Below are 20701 nucleotides of genomic sequence, written 5' to 3' on the forward strand. Positions count from 1 at the left end.
TCCTAAAGGGTTCACATTCACAATATTCATCCAATCAGATTAATTGATTTTTTCTTTTGAAGTTCCAATCCTGCAGCCATTCCAGTCCCACACAGAGCTGTCCTCATTTGTTTTGATAGTAACTATTAGATATATGTTCTGCACATACATACACCTACAGAATTTCAATTTGGGTCCTTATCTGTGTGTTTCATGTGATAAATACAATGCCTGACTGGATGTAACTTCTTTCGTAGGGCTGAAACCTTAAGAGATCAATAACCATAAAATTGTCAATAGCATTATTAATGAATATCAATATGAAAATTATTAGTCATTGATAATATTCTACATAAAATTTGTTGATAAAATAAAGTTTCAATATATGCACACAATACACAAGAGTTAAGTCTTTATTAAATAATCATTATGCTGTTTTATTGGTTATCTGTGGATGAGACATGTCACCACTAACACCAGTGATGTGAAATATAATACACATTTCCGACAATTTTTTTTGGCATTTTTATCCCAAAGTTACTTCTATTTCATCAATAGGTGATTGATATTTAGTTAACGATTATCAGTCTCTATGATCTCTACCGATTTGAATTAATGATTATCCCTGTTGTAAAAGCATGATGGAAGCTCATCTCTGGCATTGATAGATTATCATCCTGCATGACAATGTTTCCCAACTTTCAGAAGAGACAATAGCTTCCCTGGAAAGATGGTCAAGCATATGGAGCTGGAAAATCAGTTCCAGTACCAAGATGCAGAAAACGCATTAAGTCACCCAGATTAGGTTGAGAGGAACTTCTTTGTCACGATGTGAGGGGCATAAGATCACAGCTTGTGTAGTAAAATTAAGCGTTGGAACTGGAACTGATCCATTAGTGCCAACAATTTATCAATAGAAGTAGACCCGCCTCCGTGTGAGTGTGTGTGAGTGGTTAAGCGTCAGCCGCCCAGGCCGGAAGGTCAGCGTGTTGATCCCGGCCACGTCATACCAAAGAGCGTTAAAATATATGGTACTTATTGGTCCCTGCCTGGCACTCGGCATTAATGGGTACAACAAGGACTGAAGATCCTTCAGTCAGTATAATGTGTCTGAGTGGGAGTATTCATGCTTCACTGCGGCATGAGTATCTCAGTGGGCTAGCACTATAAAACCAGCTTCAGTCTGGGCTAGTACAAGCAACCAGCACATACACATACACCGCATGCCGCGTCGTCATATGAAGCGAAATATTCTCAAAACCGATGTTAGACCCAATTCACCTCACTTAATACAGAGAAGAAGAAACTAGCCGCATATGGACGGTGCTCTGCATGCATCATCAGGACTTGGGACCCTAAATGTACCGATTACTACCCCAAAGAAAACTTTCATGATTTAAAGAAGCTCCCTTGCTTAACCAGGTAGCTACCATTATGAAAAAAAGCCGGGCTTACATGATTGTTGCTAAAAGGTTGGACAAGCCCTAAATGCTATCTAAATATAGTTTGCAACCTATCCGGCTTACCACGAAACAATTGGCTTGCTACTGCGCCTGCCTACCTATGGTCTTTCTGTTTTCTGTTGTTTCTTATTCATACTGAATGCAGCAATTTCCCAATATATGACGCTGGTGTGTAAATACTCAAGTCTGGACCTGAGAATCCAGTGACTGACATCATGAGCATCAATCCACACAATTGGTATACTATGACATGTATCAACTCGATCCTGTTAGTCACCTCCTGCAAAAAGCATCTGTTGCTGAAGGCCATTTTTAAACAGATTTTCTCATGTCCCTACCTATGGCAGCAAGAATGGATGTTAATTTGATACTAAGATTCAGAAGACATGGGTACAGGGCTTTTTGTCAAAATATTTAGACAAAGTGCAATATTTATGGTCTGTCCCTTATCTGGATTTCAGATTTTCATGAGAAGCGACAGGAGCTCTGTATTCTTAATCCAAAGAAAGCCTACAATGTGTGTAAGTATATCCCATCCACAGCAGTTTGTCCTGAAATTATGTATGTTTGTTTGTTGTTTAATGCCGCCCTCAGCAATATTCAAGCTATATGGTTACGGTCAGTAAATAATCAAGTTCGGACCAGACAATCCAGTGATCGACATCTACGCAAATGGGATACAAAGACACCCGATCCCATTAGTAAACCTCTTACAGCAAGCATGGGTTGCTAAAACCAATTCTATCCCAGATCTTCCACAGGTTTGAAATTTGTCACAGGGTCATGAAGGTTGAAGTATTTGTACCCACAAAAAGTTCAAATGGACACGAAAAACATTCCACTGAGGCTCTGTGGATCATTTCATCAGGCTCTCCTTGTCAGATTTGGTTTGCCCAGTCATAAAGTTAAGTTTCACAAATACCTAGAGTTTTATTCGTTTCTGGTACCATGGTAGTCAGTGTTTTACTGAATGTCCAAAAGGACTGGCAAAGTGATAGATCAGGTAAGTGTTGGGAGCTGGTTCTGTCCCTGTACTGTATTCTGCTGTCTGTTGGCAGCCATTCTGATGGGTCACCTGAAGATGACCGGAGCCAAGATGAAGGAGGCCCTGTATCGGATGGATGAACACATCTTGACTCCGGAGCTCATTAAACAACTCCTGGCTTACTCTCCGAATGGGACAGAGGTAACCTCAAGACTTTTACCAAATATTTGTACCAGAATGATGTAGATTTCTGTTGTGAAAGTCTAGTTTAGGAAAGTCATGTATACTACTCAAGAAAAGCTAAGGTCCACCGGTTCTATTTTAATCTGTCATGTAATGGAAAGGTTACCTGTAGTAACATTAAAGAATCATGTATCCTTAACCCTTTATAAGTGGTTTGAAATGCAAATTTTAAAGGGGGCGACATTGAGACCAGTTGCCAATCCTAATTCAAGCAATTCAAAACCACAATTTTCTGCTGACTCGGGTATTATGTGAATCGGTTTAGCAGTGAAAGATTACTTGTATCTTAAATCCACAGAGATAACGTCTCACTTCCACATTGTTGTACTTAATGGAATGTTTAAACCTGAAGCATACATAGGACCAGGCAATGAATTATATTCCCTCTTGAGGAGAAAATATGTTTTTCGCAATACCATGTAATCGTGTTCACTTTGACACTGAAACATTAGATTGACACTGATTCACTTGCCACTTATTAACCCACTGAAAATAACAGGGCACAAGATGCATGAAATGTTAGAGGTAAGTTTTGCACTGAGACACTGTGGAATTATGCAGTCAAGGATTGTTAAGATCTTGTAATCATGAACTCTAAAACTCCCCACATCACTTTTCCTCCATATTTACTTACGAAATATACTTTATTTTTAAAACAATGGCACTGACTGAGGAAGAATTGTCGTGTCCAAGGTTACATGATTACAATAGGCTAAAAAAGAAATGGTTTCTATCGATCATTGGCGTGTCACTTTATCCTTTGCATCAGTCTTTTTTCTCATTGATTTATTTTTTTCAAATTCCTCATGTGTTTCTGTTATCCATGCTTGACAGTTGACATTATATTCGAGAGCCACGTTCAATGTGTGTCCAGTTTTGTTTACTGGTATGATTGGTGGGGACAAAATATATATTGTACCTCAGACCTTTATCGCGATTCTTTATTTTTTTAAACTAACAATATGTAAAATAGTTCTTCTCAGCTCCTCACGTTTGCGAAAAATGTTCCCCAAAACATTTCTATTTAGTAGGCAGCCTAGCAGTGAAGGAATTGACACACCAAGACTCAGGACTGACTGACTGACTGACTGACTGACTGAGTTTGGTTTTACGCCGCTTTTAGCAATATTCCAGCAATATCACGGCGGGTGACACCAGAAATTGGCTTCACTCATTGTACCCATGTGGGGATTCGAACCCGGGTCTTCGGCGTGATGAGCCAACGCTTTAACCACTAGACTACCCCACCGCCCCCAAGACTCAGGAAGTGTGACCCATTGTTTCAAGTATTCTTTTGATGTAGGTCAACATATTTTTTCTGTTATGAAGATTCATACAGCTTATTCATCTATTTTTTTTAACCCACTCTTGTCAGATGGCCAGCTATGGTGATTTCAAGGGAGACATTGAAGATCTTAGCAAACCCTGACCAGTTCACGTGTATGAGGGGTAATCCACTAGTTTGCCACGCGCACATGCTTGATGGCGCCACAAGGTAGATGCACTCATACAAAGCGGCATGCAGGCTTGGGCCACTAGTGTTCTATGTTTTACGCACATAAGTCATCTGATAAGGAAACCAGTTTGTAAGCGTGTATGTTGAATATGGAAGTCAAGAAGCTAAAGTACCATCTCCTTGCTGTCTTAGACATTTTTAAGTGTTAGGGTGAAGCAGCTGTAGAAAATGTAAAATCTAACTCACTCATTCTGGGAATGTGATGAATGGCCTACTACTGCTGCCCTTCCTAAACAAACAGGATTATTACTTGCAGAATTATTTTTGTAGTTGTTTAACTGATACAATTTGATTTTCATTGTGAGAATACAGGAACCATTTTTCCTTGTATGATGTCATTTGATTTCGTGATGACCCTTTGTGGTTTTAATCTCAGATGAGCAGGATTCAGGGGTACCAATCAGCGACTCCGCTATGCTGTTCAAGACAAACTTTGAGGAGAAAATCTCTGAAATGAAGGAGGTAAAAAGTTATCTCCCTTAATACGTTGGTCCATCTTTGATGATCCATGTTGGGTATGGGTCAGAAATCAAAGACACATATACCATTACAAACCACAAAGTAGGTTTTCCAACTGTCAGCATTTACTGGATCCATGAACACTCCACCTGCTATTGTAGTCTTGACCCGTGATGATCCGGGTTAGAATTGATCTTCAGTAACCCATGCTTGTTGTAAGAGGCGACTAACGGGATCAGGTGGTCTGACTTGTCTGACACGTGTCATCGTATCCCAGTTGTGTAGATCGATGCTCATGCTGTTGATCACTGGATTGTCTAGTCCAGACTCGATTATTTACAGACCGCTGCCATATAGCTGTAATATTGCTGAGTGCGGCATAAAACTAAACACAATCAGTCAATCAATATTGTAGTGTTTAGTATACAAGCCAGTCACATCTAAACAATGTCAGCAACGTCTGTGAGAACTGTATCAACATATCCAATATATTCAGACAATATTCAGATTTTACTTGAACTTCCTTGAAAACATTGTCAGCAGCCCCTATTTTCTCCCTTTACGAAGGTTAACCTTAACTCCCATTCTTTAACATTGCACTAAGGTTTCCTTCGTGACTAACAATCAACATAGTGCTTTGTGAAAGGAGGCTCTGCATTTGGTACATTTGTTTGCATGAACTTCAGAACAGTTGTGAGCCTGTATATTTTAAACTAATCATTTGACCTTTTTCCAGAATCTGCATTTCATCAAGACAGCATCAGTAGAAATGAAAGAGAGCAAAGAAGTTGGCAAAGATTTTAGAGGGTAAGACAAAATATTGTAGAGTAATAGAACTGTTGCGACCGCGGCTATATGTTTGTTTAAGATGATTTTGTCCCTAAACCTATGATGAAGTTATATCATTATCACTGACAAAAGGGAGAACTTTGTTAGAGGAGTGAAGAGACATCATGTCAGCTCTGAAGACCCTTCACAACAGTCACGTTTAACTGATTAAATTAAGATTTGATTAAAACAGCTGACTGTGTTAATGCTTTGCCTGTTTACAGACTGGATATTTTTACTTTTGCAATCCAGTTATGATTCACTCTTTCATGTATAAAGCAAAATGGCATCAAAGTATGCTGTCACCGTCAACAATGACTGTTAACATCAGTGAAGAATTGTGCCCGATGATCACGTGATGCCTTGTTTCAGCTGATCCTTGCGATGGGGAACTACATGAACAAGGGCAACCAGAGAGTTGGAGAAGCAGCTGGCTTCAGAGTCACCTTCCTCACACAGGTAATTCAACACACATCCCTCTCATCATCTACAGGTAATGGTAGGCCATCTCTGAGATGTACAAGATACCATAGTTTGCTTTGCAGAGTTTTGTCCCTTTGTCAAGCCAGAATCTAATGAGTTCACCCAAATTACGAGTCTGCTTGCGTGGTTTACCAACCTTGTATATGTCTGCAACTTGATCAGTTCACTTTTTGACCTCCCAAATCAAGGTGACACAATGATAAAACTATAATGCTTGACTAAACAGCAGTAAAAATTAACATGAAGATGCAAGCATTGATAATGATATTTGTAGAATGGTCATTAAGAAGTGTTTCCAGGGCTACAGATAATGGCCGTATCGTCGTATGTACGGATAAAAAATAGACACAATACGGTAGGAAATAATTTAGAAAAGCGTAGCGAATCGCACCACAGCAATTATGTGTACGGTCTTAGAATCATTTACAGGCATATTTATCTGAAAAAGTATTGTTTAATTGTTTATTGACCATTTACACCAGAGTAGCAATGCTGTCATGCATATATGAAACGAAGCACAAGTTTAATGATACACCATTAAATTCCATTCAGTACTCTAAATGTACTTTTATTGCTTTCCAGTACTCATATATTGAAAAAATAAGGAGTACGTACTCCTGATGTTGAAAAGTTATCTGGAGCCCTAGTTTCGCTACCGGATGATTTCCAGTTTGACTCTTGTTTAAGAAGATTTTTGCAAACAACAGTAAAAACTGAACAGTAAATATATAGTGATATTTGTTGGAAGTTCTAACAGAAATGTTTGTCTTCAGAACCAATTCCAGTTTCATGTGTGAGACATCATTACGTCATTTATGTTATTAATATGTTTCAATATCTCTCAAGAATTCAAGTGATCAATTCCACCATTTCCATCGATGAGTGAAATAATACTGTGGTTTGTCGATATGGAGGCAGTTGTATATGATGGTAATGTTTATATCCCAGCTGGACGTTACAAAGACAAGCGACAACAAGCTGACCTTCCTCCACGTACTGGTGGACACCATCAAGACCAAGTTCCCGGAGCTCATCACACTCAGCGAGGAAATTAACTCAGTTTCTAAAGCTAGTAAAGGTACTGCTCCTTGTTATATCTTGTTTCAGATCTCTCTCCCATACTAAGTAGACCATGTATTAAGGTTAAGTGTATTTCCCCTAACTGAAATGACATGTAGTTTGTCCGCATCCTCTCATAGAGAGTAGGGCTGCGCAATATAACCGGTTTACCGGTATTTACCAGTTCAGACATGAAAACGATACGTATTGCGATACACAGATCGAAAACCGGTATTTTAACATGCATTCTGAAAACTTCGTAACACTCAGAAATCTTCAGATATTTCCGTTTTTTTTAAATTATTCCTTTCTTTCTTTCATTTGTGCCAAACATTATTTACATTTTTATTTTGTCATGATTAAAGGTTTTTATTAACGCCTAATCAAGCATTGTGATTTTGTTGTGTTTTTACTTCATAAATCAAGCATTAACTCGATTATACATATTTTTTTGTTTAAGAAAACTTCTTGCAATATATTGCAATACATATCGTAATATATGCTTTCGCATCACAATTTATCGCAATATGAAAATTCCTTGCAATACCCACCCATAATAGAGAGGAAGGTCGATGGTTCTATCCCTATCTGCATCATGCCTAAAGATGTTCAAAAATGGTACTTGGTACCATCCTGGGCCCCGTTTCACAAAGCTCTCGTAGCGCTTCGACTACCGTAATTCTATGTTATAGTATAGGAGGCAGGTATGCTCTGAGGGAAAGTTCTGAGATCTTAGGCTTACGAGAGTTTTGTGAAACGGGGCCCTGGTGCTGTGAATTAACAGAATAAAACAAGCACTGGTTAGTCAGAGTCAGTATACTGTAACTGAGTTCAGTAACCATGTTGAGCTGCAGCATGGTGTCTGAGTGGGCTTGTACTTTATAAGCAGCATTAGTCTGGATTAGTACTCAGTAATTGATCATTTTGAATTGTTTGCTAAGCTGACCCACATAGTAACAATTAGTATGCTATATGTGTTGACATTGAATATGCTATAGGTGTTGACAATGAGTATGCTATAAGTGTTGACAATGAGTATGCTATAAGTGTTGACAATGAGTATGATATAAGTGTTGACAAAGAGTTTGCTTTAAGTGTTGACAATGAGTATGCTATAAGTGTTGACAATGAGTATGCTATAACTGTTGACAATGAGTATGCTATAACTGTTGACAATGAGTATGCTATAAGTGTTGACAATGAGTATGCTATAAGTGTTGACAATGAGGATGCTATAAGTGTTGACAATGAGTTTGCTTCAAGTGTTGACAATGAATACTGAGTATGCTATAACTGTTGACAATGAGTATGATTCAACTGTTGACAATGAGTATGTTATAACTGTTGACAATGAGTATGATATAACTGTTGACAATGAGTATGCTATAAGTGTTGACAATGAGTATGCTATAAGTGTTGACAATGTGTATGCTGTAACTGTTGACAATGAGTATGTTATAAGTGTTGACAATGAGTATGCTATAAGTGAGTTAGACAATGAGTCAGCTATAGCGAGGTGTTGACGGTTTGCTTTAAAGTGTTGACAGACAATGAGTGATGCTAGCAAGAGCTGTTGACAATGAGACATGCTATAACTATTTGACAATATTAGGTATGCTATAACTGTTGACAATATGATATATGTTATAAGTGTTGACAATGAGTATGCTATAAGTGTTGACAATGAGTATGCTATAAGTGTTGACAATGAGTATGCTATAACTGTTGACAATGAGTATGCTATAACTGTTGACAATGAGTATGCTATAACTGTTGACAATGAGTATGCTATAAGTGTTGACATTAAGGCACGGAGGTATGCTATAACTGTTGACAATGTAGTATGCTATAACTGTTGACAATGAGTATGCTATAACTGTTGACAATGAGTATGACTATAACTGTTGACAATGAGTATGTTATAAGTGTTGACAATGGAGTATGCTATAAGTGTTGACAATCAGGTATGCTATAAGTGTTGACAAACGGAGGAGTTTGCTTTTTAAGTGTTGACAATGAGGTATGCTATAAGTGTTGACAATGAGTATGCTATAACTGTTGACAATGAGTATGCTATAACTGTTGACAATGAGTATGTTATAAGTGTTGACAATGAGTATGCTATAAGTGTTGACAATGAGTATGCTATAAGTGTTGACAAAGAGTTTGCTTTAAGTGTTGACAATGAGTATGCTATAACTGTTGACAATGAGTATGCTATAACTGTTGACAATGAGTATGCTATAACTGTTGACAATGAGTATGCTATAAGTGTTGACAATGAGTATGCTATAACTGTTGACAATGAGTATGTTATAAGTGTTGACAATGAGTATGCTATAACTGTTGACAATGAGTATGCTATAAGTGTTGACAATGAGTATGCTATAAGTGTTGACAATGAGTATGCTTTAAGTGTTGACAATGAGTATGCTATAACTGTTGACAATGAGTATGCTATAACTGTTGACAATGAGTATGCTATAAGTGTTGACAATGAGTATGCTATAAGTGTTGACAATGAGTATGCTATAACTGTTGACAATGAGTATGCTATAACTGTTGACAATGAGTATGCTATAAGTGTTGACAAGTGTTGACAATGAGCATGCTATAAGTGTTGACAATGAGTATGCTATAACTGTTGACAATGAGTATGCTATAACTGTTGACAAGTGTTGACAATGAGCATGCTATAAGTGTTGACAATGAGTATGCTATAAGTGTTGACAATGACTATGCTATAACTGTTGACAAGTGTTGACAATGAGCATGCTATAAGTGTTGACAATGAGTATGCTATAAGTGTTGACAATGAGCATGCTATAAGTGTTGACAATGAGTATGCTATAACTGTTGACAATGAGTATGCTATAACTGTTGACAAAGAGTTTGCTATAAGTGTTGACAATGAGTATGCTATAACTGTTGACAATGAGTATGCTATAACTGTTGACAATGAGTATGCTATAACTGTTGACAATGAGTATGCTATAAGTGTTGACAATGAGTATGCTATAACTGTTGACAATGAGTATGCTATAACTGTTGACAATGAGTATGCTATAAGTGTTGACAAGTGTTGACAATGAGCATGCTATAAGTGTTGACAATGAGTATGCTATAAGTGTTGACAATGAGTATGTTGTAAGTGTTGACAATGAGTATGCTATAACTATCTATCTGTTGCAGTGTCCAACGTTCTGCTCCAGCAGGAGTTACAGGATCTCAGAAAGGCAGTACAGGTACAGCACCTTCATTCTATAACCATACATTCTCATTGGATGATATACAAATACAACAGGTTCTTTTAACAATACATAAACATTCAACTTGTACAAGGTCACTTGAGTCAATGTCAAATGAGATTTATCTAACCTAACATTTAACAGACTTATGTCATCATGTTCACCCATTAACAGATATAGCCTGTCAAATATCTCACAAATATATGTAGATGTTTGATTTTGTTTATTTGTTTGTTGCTCTACTCCTGACTCAGCAATATTCTAGCGATATGGGGGCAGTCTGTAAATAATCGAGTCTGGACCAGGCAATCCAGTGATAAACAGCATGAACATCGATCTATGCAATTCTGATATGATGACATGTGTCAACCAAGTCAGCGAGCCCCACCACCCTATCCTGTTAGTCGCCTCTTATGACATGGGTTGCTGAAGACCAATTCTAACCCGGATCTTCACGGGTCTAGATATATGAAGTTTGTCTGATGCTTCCATGGTAATTACAGGAAATCTCCAGCACCCTGGAGAAGATGAAGGGGCACCAACCACCTGCCGGCATCACCGACAGATTCAATGACGTCATTGGTGTATCCTTTACTGTTAGTAACCACTCAGTATTACATAAGGTTTCAGTCATACAAGCGTCAAGAAGATAAACTGCATCAAGCAGAAAATGGGATCAATTGTCCCAGTGCATTCATTTGGGAACAACTTATCTCATGCAGACATCTTTCTGTGTGATGAATTGTACTGCCACCTGTTAAAATAATCCAGTATTTGTATCAGCTGTGGCAGCTTTGAAATTACTTTTCATTATCTTCTGAGTTACGAAAATATGATTGAAATGAATGCTACAAAATGGATAAAATTTCTCATTGTGCTTACATTGAAATGGTAATAGTGACAAGCGAGATACACAGTAGGACTCCCTTCTGAACCTTAGATCAGCTATACGTTTAAAGAACCACTAAACTTTGTTTTTTGTTACTCTTTTAACCATTACATATGAAAGATTTATTTTTCCTTATCCTGACTCATGCTCTTTTGCTTGTCTTCTTCTTCTTGCGAACATAGTGGAACACTTGTATCTCCTTAATTGAAGCTCCCTTCAATGTAAAATCACTAATTGGTACTCACCACGAGTTGCCTCCCTTGCCCTTTTGGCGGGAACAGGTGTCGCCACCCTCTGGCCTCATGCTTCACTCTCTCCTTCTTCGCCCAGTGAGCAGGATGTGAGAGCGCCTGTGTCTCCTTACACACTATATCCTTTGGTTTTTTCTTAGTTTATTACCTCTTATAGGTTACTATAGAGGTATAGCTAGTATCCTTCATTAATTTGCATTGATATTTAATCATTATTTCTACTGTTTATTCCGTGAGTTAAGTGATTGTTCAGCTAGTATTCACGTTGATGAAAATCTGTACTATTTGCAATTTCGTTTTCAATTGCTGACCCATGTATTATGCCCTAGTTGTGCTTTCGCCTTGTGCGTTTGATACGTTGCAGTTACTGCATTAATCTATCAATTCTGCTTTTCATAAATATCTTTGCGTCGTGAGGCGTACCGCGAATAGGTCCGCAAACAAAGGGTTAGACATGGCGATACAGCCAGTTCCCCTTCCAGTCAGCTGCTGTCGATAGACCCCTCCCGTCTGGTGTTTAGCAAGAGACTCCGTCGGGAGATGGGCGTGGGATGCAGTCCGCCAACACTAAGAAGCGTCCTGCCTCCCCAGGCGTCCGTCATCGCAGATAAAGTCCAAGAGGGCCACGGCGTCTTCCCAGCGCAGACCGGACCCCAGGGCAGCGTCGACATCTAAGGGGAAGTCACGAAGTCGTCAAGAACTTTCTCAGCGAGATTGTTCCAGCCGCCCGAACTGGGCCTCTCGATGATCAGCCGATCATCATCCCTGGCGTCGCACAAGAAAGCGACCGGTGACAGCTACAGTGACATCAGCAGAGATCGCCATGCAGCCTGATGCCTCTACACTGATGTCAGGCGACTTCCCTGAGGGTCAGCAGCTGTCATCGCAGAGAGGGCACCGACTACGCCGTCGCCAGACCATCCCAGGCGAGCTGTTGCGGCAGATCATGACCATGATGGAGGGCCACTACAGTCGGGGAAGCAGCCAGCCCAGGGCCGAGCAGCATGAGGCGATACCCCAGAGGCACCCCAGTCAAGCGTAGCAGCCACGGCGAAGCAGCCGAGAAGGAAGTCACAGACCACCTCAGCGAAGGGCGCAGATGTACAGTCGTCGCGAAGGCCTTCCAGCGAAGGCGGGGAGAGATCGTCATCATCCTCGGCCTCGTCCTCAGATGCAGACTCAGACCACCAGGCGTCCGCGAAGCCGTCCGCGGAAGTCAAGGCGCCGCTCCCCAGGTCGGACGCAGAGGAAGCTGCGCGAGGCCGTCACACAGATCGTCATCGTCCAGAAGGGCGTCGAGGGACTATTCAAGAGCTTCCGCGAAGCCGTCAACATTCTCCTCGCAGATCTAGGTCTTCCCATAGGCGCCAGATCACCTAGGCGATCTCCGCGCCGTTCACCGCGCCCGATCTCCGCGTACATCACCTGCGCGGGTCATCACACAAGTCGGCACACAGGTCTACACTCAGGTCTCCCGAGTGTCACCCGACATAGAGATAGCAGCCCAGAGGTCACCATCAGAAGAGCATCAACCTCTCATCTCCGATGCTGGTACAGAAGATGATGGAGGCATCATCTTCTCAGGCGCTGAGATAAGATATTGGATGGTAAACAACCTAGATTTATCTTCACCGTCCAAGAGTGGCAACTCAAGCGCAGACATACCTGATGAAGGAAGGCGATGCAGGCGCCATCACCTTACCTCCGATCGACCCGATTGCTGCGGTGCCACATAATCTAGATACAGCCTTCATTAAAGCTCACGAAAGTGCAGACTCCACATCTGCCGAACTTTCAGCTAAGAAGTTCTCCACGCACAACATGGACCCCTTCCTGAAGGCACAAGACATCGATGAAAACTACAAGCTGATCAGCGATGTTAAGAACAAGAACTACAAGATTGGCGATCGCAAGCTGGTGCAGATAGAAAACATGGCCGAGGGCATGTTCTTTGGCCTAAATAGATCTAGAGCGATCAATGAGACACTTATCACCAGATTTACGTATCACGACCTCTGAAGATGATAGGATGATCTACTCGGCCCTACTGATGCAAAGAAGGACCAGCAGTTCCTTACAGATCATCTCACATCTGTCTCAGCAGCACTGACCTTAGCTTCGTCGTCAAGGCCTCCTCGCTTCCTGCAGCTGGGGTGAGAACTTTACAGCTCCACTCTATACAGCCCGTGGTCATCCCCAAACATCTTTGGCGGAGGAATAGACAAAGTCTCCAAAGGAAGTCACTAAGGACTCCAGAGAAGTCCTTATGATCAAGTCGATGGACCGCTAGCAAAGCGTCATCAGGCAGACTTCACAAAGATACTCAGGGAGATCTAAGTTCGGGACTACAGAAAGCCGCGGGATAGGAAGATAGCCAGCGCCAGGGAAAAGATTCTTTTAAATTAAGCCCATATGGCAACTATAGAGGAGGGTCAGGAAGAGGCAGGACACCCAGAGGTTCCGCAACTATAAGCGCTGAAAGACAGGTTGGAGCGACTGGAGTCTTCCACCCCAGCCGTTCCAGTACAACCGTCACAAGTGGGTGGGCGCCTCCAACTACACTGGGAGAACTGGGGAATGTTAAAGACCCTTATGTCTCCAACATTCTTCAACCACAGTTTAAGTATCCCACTACAGGCCGCGCCTCGCTGACAGTCAACCCTTACAAGTTAGACTTACAGGCACAACAACTACCAAAGTTAAGAGGCGGTTACATCACTCATAACCAAGCAGGCCATAGAAGTACTAGATCAAGTAGACATCGAACCAGGCTTCTACTCCCCAGTTTTCCTAGTACCCAAGAAAAACTCCAAGGAGAAATACAGACTCATTTACAACATGAGCTTTTCAGCAGGAATTATCTCGCCAAACCACCAAAGTTTAGCATGATACACCTTCCTCAGTCACGGCAGTTGATTAAGCCCCATGGATTACATGGCCAGTATAGATCTGCAAGGCGGCTTATCTACATATCCGATACATCCGAATCAGGAAATATCTAAGATTTACACTAGGCGGGCTACATTACCAATGGAAAGTACTCCCATTCGGCATATCATCAGCCCCTGGCTATTCGCGAGGATAGCGAAACCTATTGTCACCTATCTACATCGTCTAGGGCTCGCGCAGTGCGTTCTACCTCGACGACGGGATACAAGTAGATCAAGATCCACAGCATCTCAAACTACAGTTAAACTACATCATAAAGCTACTAACACAGCTAGGATGGTTAGTAAACTTACTCAAGTCGGACCTAGTACCATCGCCAAGATCTGCAGTTCCTAGGCATTCGATTTATCACGAATCACAACCGTATCGTCGTACCAGAAGACCGTTGGCTCAAGATCCAACAGACCATTCCGTCAGCTCTACTCTCTCCGTTACCACTACGACAATGGCAGAAGCGTGTTGGGTCTCCTCACATCAGCCCAAGACATGACAGTCTCAGGCAGATTACAGTTCGCCCATTACAGGTCTTCATCAATGCACATCTCGGCGACCTACAACCATTCAGTCTACCGAAGCGTCTCAGACCTCATCTACTATGGTGGACCAGGAGGTCGAATGTTTGCGAAGGTATTTGTTTAGAAGAGCAGGAATTCAAAACCCATCTATATGTAGGCAGCGTGGCTCCAAGGTTGGGGAGCTCATCTAGCCAACCCGGACGACATCAGGGTTATGGAATCAGCAAGAAAGCAAGCTCCATATAAACATGTTAGAGATGAAAGCTGTAATCAGCGCCATACTTCATTGGAGCAACATTCTACAGAATCGCGCCAATGATTCATACCGACAACTTCGACAGTGGCGTTCTATGTGAACAAACAAGGTTCAACAAGATCACTGAACCTATTGACTTTAAGCTTTCAACTGTTCGATCTAATACCGCGATCTAAACCTACATGTCAGAGCATGTCACATTCCCGGAGCCAAGAATGTACTAGCAGGCGCACTCTCGGCCACATCAACCGTCACCCGACAGAATGGATGCTCAATACAGAAATATTTGCACAGATAATCAAGCAAATAGGGGCCGCTAGTAGATCTATTAAGCAATGCGCTTCAACAATCAGCTACCGACATTCGTGTCACCAGTCCCAGACCCACAAGCATGGGCAGCGGGCGGCTCTAAGCATATCCTGGGAAGGCCTCAATGCGTGCAGCGTTTCCGCCGCCAGCAATAATACCTCAAGTGTTACAGAAAATCAGACAAACACAGAGCCTCCAACTCACTTTGGTGCAGCCCTACTGGCGGCCAGAGCGTGGTTTCCCATTCTAATTCAAGAAATCGGTCAACCAACACTAGAGCTACCCAAAGCTCAAATCTATTAATACATCCACACACCAAACAGGTGCGGAAGCCAGAAGTATTCCAACTTCGCGTATGGACTGTATTAAAATGTGTTTAAACAAGAGGGTATTCTACCAGGCGGCAAAAGCGGTCCGCGCTTGCCTTACGCTATTCTACGCGTGGCAATGCGGCGACAAGTGGCACAGTTTTGAAATTACGCGGTAAATAAAGGGATTTACAGCAAGAGATGCTACTCATCCACAAGTGGCAGATTATTTGTGTTACTACGGCAAAACAAACATTTAAAAGGCTCGACATTGTCAACATATCTTGCGGCGCTTAGTTCTGTCATTACCATGAGAGCGGGTGTTAGATTAACAAGAACTCCAGAGTTACTGGCCTTACTCACGGGCTTTCGATTGGAGGACCAAAGCGGAAGTTCCACGCCCCAGCTTGGGATCTGAATATAGTGTTACAACACCTCACAAGTGAGGCTTATGAACCGCTGGAATCGACAAACTTTGAATTTCTCTCACAGAAAGCGCTTTTCCTGTTATCTCTAGCCACAGCAGCCAGGATGTCGGAAATTCGCACTAGATTATGAGAGGATACAGTTTGATGACAATCAAAACACAGCACACCTGGGATTAAGATGGGATTTCATCGCCAAAATCAACTACCAGGTCAACCAGACAGGTTATTTCATATCCCTGCATTATCCTCCATTCTCGGATCTCAAGATACACTGGACTTATCTCTATGCCCAGTCAGAGCTCTCAAAATCTATTTCTGACGTTCCAAAACAAAGGCGAAGATTTCTCAAGCGATTATTCATTCCCTTGTCGGCAACAACTCAGACAGAAGTCTCGTACCACCATATCTATATGGATAAGAACTGTCATGCCAGCCTACAAGGCAGCAGGACTGGACCCTCCAACAGCATCAAATCCCCATGAAATCAGGCGTTAGCTTCCACTCTCGCCTTACGGTAACTGTTCTTTGAATACAATTATGGAAGGATGCTTTTGGAAATCTAACATGGTGTTTGCTAATCACTACCTGAGAGATATCACCACCGAGGGCGTCTCAGGCATTCACCATTTCGGTCCCTTGGTCCTCGCACAGCAGTTGACAGTCCCTAAATAGCGTTAACGCGTAGTCTTACGAGATTAATATGCATAATTGTTACATGCATTATCTAGCTTATAACTCTCACGGAGTTCTAGCAGTATGTATATATGTTCAGTGGTATAGCTTCTCTATCAGAGTGGCTTTGATATTGTTGTTTATAATATCTCAGTATATTATTAATGTAAATACCCCAGTATGGCATTATAACCTATGGCTTATAATAGAGGAATTATCCTAAGTCTATGCCTTTATGAAGTTCCGTAGGGAGTTATTACAGTTAAATCTATATAAATCACTAATTCTATAAATCCAAAGTATTCTGTTTTGCCCACCTCCGTTTCCGTAATTCTACAAACAAAAGAGCATGAGTCAGGATAAGGAAAAATATGTAATTTTTTGAGTAAAATTGATATTTTATACTTATCCTGACTCATGAGATTAACCCTCCATCCTCCCCACATAACACTTTGGATTTCCCTGTAAATTCAAGTGTTGGGCTCATAAAATCAGGAGAGAGTGAAGCATGAGGCCAGAGGGTGGCGACACCTGTTCCGCCAAAGGGCAAGGGAGGCAACTCGTGGTGTGAGTACCAATTAGTGATTTTACATTGAAGGGGCTTCAATTAAGGAGATACAAGTGTTCCACTATGTTAGCAAGAAGAAGAAGACAAGCAAAGAGCATGAGTCAGGATAAGTATAAAATATCAATTTTACTCAAAAATTACATTTTTCCACACATGGGTACCATGTATGAAGCTCATTTCTGGTGTTCCCAGAAATATTGCTAAAAGTGGCATAAAACTAAATTCACTCACTCACTCCAGAGTAAGGTTCACCAAATGATACGTAACAGCCATAATAAATACCACATTCCAAATTACCAATATGTATTCCATAACATCATAATGCTATACCTACAGCTGACAAAACCATCGGTCAGATTTAAGTCAAGACTATAAATTACAGGGATGGAGAGTTATCTCACTTATATCAATGTTTGCTAGCTCAATTTGAACAACTTGCGATCGTCAGAGGTTTAGCAGATACTGTATATGCTAAAAATGAGATAAGATGACTATAGTATGACAAGTAGTTGGATTCCAGTTTGGTCTGTGTTTGTCACAAACCAAAATTCAAAGTGGTTGCTGAGGCAGACATATACGAAACTCTCTTGTGGATAAATATCAATTGGTGTAGTTGCAAAACATGAATCTATAGATGTTTTGCAGTTTATCTTTGTTTTTGTCACTGCCCTTAATACTGATCTTATATAATAGAGATTGACTGATGAATACATGTCAGAATACTGACGTCATAATGGTGTTTCTATTGATGCTGTGTTAGGGAGGAGGTCGTGCTAAATCTGACGAGGGTTGAAGACGATGTTGGAGACGGTAACAGCATTAATGCAGAGGAGGAGCGGAAGTGTGTTCTTCATGGCTTCTGGTGAGAACTAGTGTTGGGAATTGGTTAAAATCTTATAATTGATGATTGGTTCATTACAACCGATCAATCATCGAAAAAAATTGGTTAGCGTCATTAATGAAATTTGTTAATGCACATAAAATTAAGGAAAAAACATGTAGTTCTTTTGGGGTTTTGGGGCAAAATTTCACATCTTTAAAGGATGACTAGTATGTTAGGAACATTAATTTCTTGGAGTCTTTAAGATAAATTCAATCATGAGTTGAAACGAGCTTGTAGGGCTTATGAAATGTAACAGACAAAACCAACCTTGTGAAAAATATTGTTAATGAAAACAAGTGTTCCAGAATTGTTTGTGTTTGATTATGAGAAAACATGATCGATTGCTTAGTCGTTTAGTCACTGCGACCAATCTTCGATTATTTCAATTAATCGGACCACCACTGGTGAGAACTTCACCTGCCTGTCTGCCTGGTTACAACATGTAGCCTAACATTTACCGAAAGACTTTAACATGGAGCTGTTGATTCCATAGACACTTTCAACAGGATGAAACATCTAGAATAATAGTAATATTAATAATAGACTTACTCTTCAAAGGAAAATGAGAGGTGTGTTAGGGCTCTTCCTTTGCATGGAATTAGAAACTCGATGTGAAAGTTATCTGATGTGTTCAAAAGTAGGAACACTTGCTTGTTTCAGACATTCAACATCACTAAATGTATAGGTAAGACTAGAATGTGTTGAAAAGAGTGATTTTAAGGAAAAGCTTTTCAAATGTATTTTTATTTTTTTTATTATGAGGGGCGGTGGGGAAGCTGCCTGGTTAAATCATTCTCTCTTCAAGCCGAAAACCTGGGTTCTATTTGCCATATGGGCCATTCTTTTAAGCCCATTGTGGTGTCTCATGCTGTGATATTGCTGGAATATTGCTTGCTAAACCATACTCACTCCCTCACTTTAATGCATATTTCGTTCAAAGCCACTCTGAATGGTGTTTCATACAAAAACGTTTGCCCTGTCCCAAGAGCTTCGGGGCATTTGGGTAGCCAAGTGGTAAAGTGTTCATTTGTCTCGTCGAAGACTTGGATTCAATTCCCACATGGGTACAATGTGTGAAGCCCATTTCTGGTGTACCCCGCTGTGATAATGCTGGAATATTGACTTAAAGTGGCGTAAAACTGAACTCACATTTGACCCAAGCTGTTAATGAGATGTAGAAGACTACAGACTACCTTGGACAAATTTCTCACCGTGTCAAAGACTCGGTTGTAGTTACATTTACTCTTAACTTAAAATAGTGGCACTTTTTCATTGACTTTAGCCATATATGTGAGTAATCATGTGGCAAGTCCAAAATTTGGTGGTTGATCTTTAGTAACCCATGAAGCTCCGGGTTAGAATATTGGCCTTCAGTAACCCATGCTTGTCGTAAGAGGCGACTAACGGGATCTGGTGGTCAGACTCGCTGACTTGGTTGACACATGTCATCGGTTCCCAATTGCGCAGATCGATGCTCTTGCTGTTGATCACTGGATTGTCTGGTCCAGACTCCATTGTTTACAGACCACCGCCATATAGCTGGAATATTGCTGTGTGCGGTGTAAAACTAAACTCACTCACTCACTCCAAAATTTGGTGGTGTTATTTTAACCAAAAAGGCTAGGATTGGTAGTAGACCATTCGCACCATTTTCATATTGCTCAAATTTCCCCGAGTTTACATTTTCACCAGTTCAAATGGGTCAAAGGGCCATATTGTATGTCGACCTCTGTCTGTTGCAGGATGGACAGTCATGTGTCTGAGGGTGACATTGTGCACGTCTTCGCCGACTGCACTGATGGTGTGTACTATGTCACTGACCAAGCTGGGCTCATCGTCGTGTGTCCCGACCTACTGCTGTCGGGGACGTCCGTCGTCTCGGGAGTCTTCTGCATGAGGAGGTAGGATGTCGTATCTTGTCATTACTCATATGAAGAGGGCAGTGGGGTAGCCTAGTGGTTCAAGCATTCGCTTGACAAACTGAAGACCCGGGTTTGATTCCCCACGTGGGTACAATGTGTGAAGCACATTTCTGGTGTTCCTCGACATGATATTGCTGGAATATTGCTAAAAGTGGCCTAAAACCATACTCACTCACTCACTCACTCACTCACTCACTCACTCACTACTCACTCACTCACTCACTCACTCATAAGAGGAAACTGTAAACAAATCAGGGTTGGAATCTGGGTACACACCTTCATGTTTCCCCATTTCTGGTGTCCCCTGCCGTGATGTTGCAGGATTATTGCTAAAAGCGGCGTAAAACTACACAAACTCACTACTACGAGGTCTCATTACATACGAATTATCTGAAGCGAGTGTCCTTCCTATGGTATCTGACCCGGCGGCGAGGTCAGATAACTATAGGAAGATCGCAGTTCGTATAGTCGTATAATGAACCGAGTGT

General features: G+C 41.2%; 1 protein-coding gene and 1 long non-coding RNA gene across 2 annotated transcripts; both read left to right on the forward strand.

Annotated features, from left to right (window-relative positions):
• The first annotated feature begins 1895 nt into the window (after window positions 1-1895).
• Window positions 1896-4096, forward strand: LOC124280138. Its single transcript, XR_006899590.1, has 3 exons — window positions 1896-1963; window positions 2501-2628; window positions 4046-4096. It is a non-coding gene; the product is annotated as an uncharacterized LOC124280138 (long non-coding RNA).
• Window positions 4097-4152: 56 nt separating this feature from the next.
• LOC124280139 (delphilin-like) lies at window positions 4153-10916 on the forward strand. The gene is made up of 7 exons (XM_046716028.1): window positions 4153-4165; window positions 4563-4648; window positions 5382-5441; window positions 5837-5932; window positions 6905-7034; window positions 10208-10260; window positions 10767-10916. Exons 1-7 carry the CDS (start codon window positions 4153-4155, stop codon window positions 10914-10916), a joined length of 588 nt encoding a protein of 195 aa, XP_046571984.1.
• Window positions 10917-20701: the final 9785 nt, after the last annotated feature.

The sequence above is a fragment of the Haliotis rubra genome, unplaced genomic scaffold, assembly GCF_003918875.1.
Source record: "Haliotis rubra isolate DU_JTF1 unplaced genomic scaffold, ASM391887v1 Scf2602, whole genome shotgun sequence".
Taxonomy (NCBI): Eukaryota; Metazoa; Mollusca; class Gastropoda; order Lepetellida; family Haliotidae; genus Haliotis; species Haliotis rubra.

Coding starts and splice junctions, on each gene's coding strand:
- LOC124280139 (XM_046716028.1), top strand. Junction 7,035..10,207: donor AGTTTCTAAAGCTAGTAAAG/GTACTGCTCCTT, acceptor TATCTGTTGCAG/TGTCCAACGTTCTGCTCCAG. Junction 10,261..10,766: donor ATCTCAGAAAGGCAGTACAG/GTACAGCACCTT, acceptor TGGTAATTACAG/GAAATCTCCAGCACCCTGGA.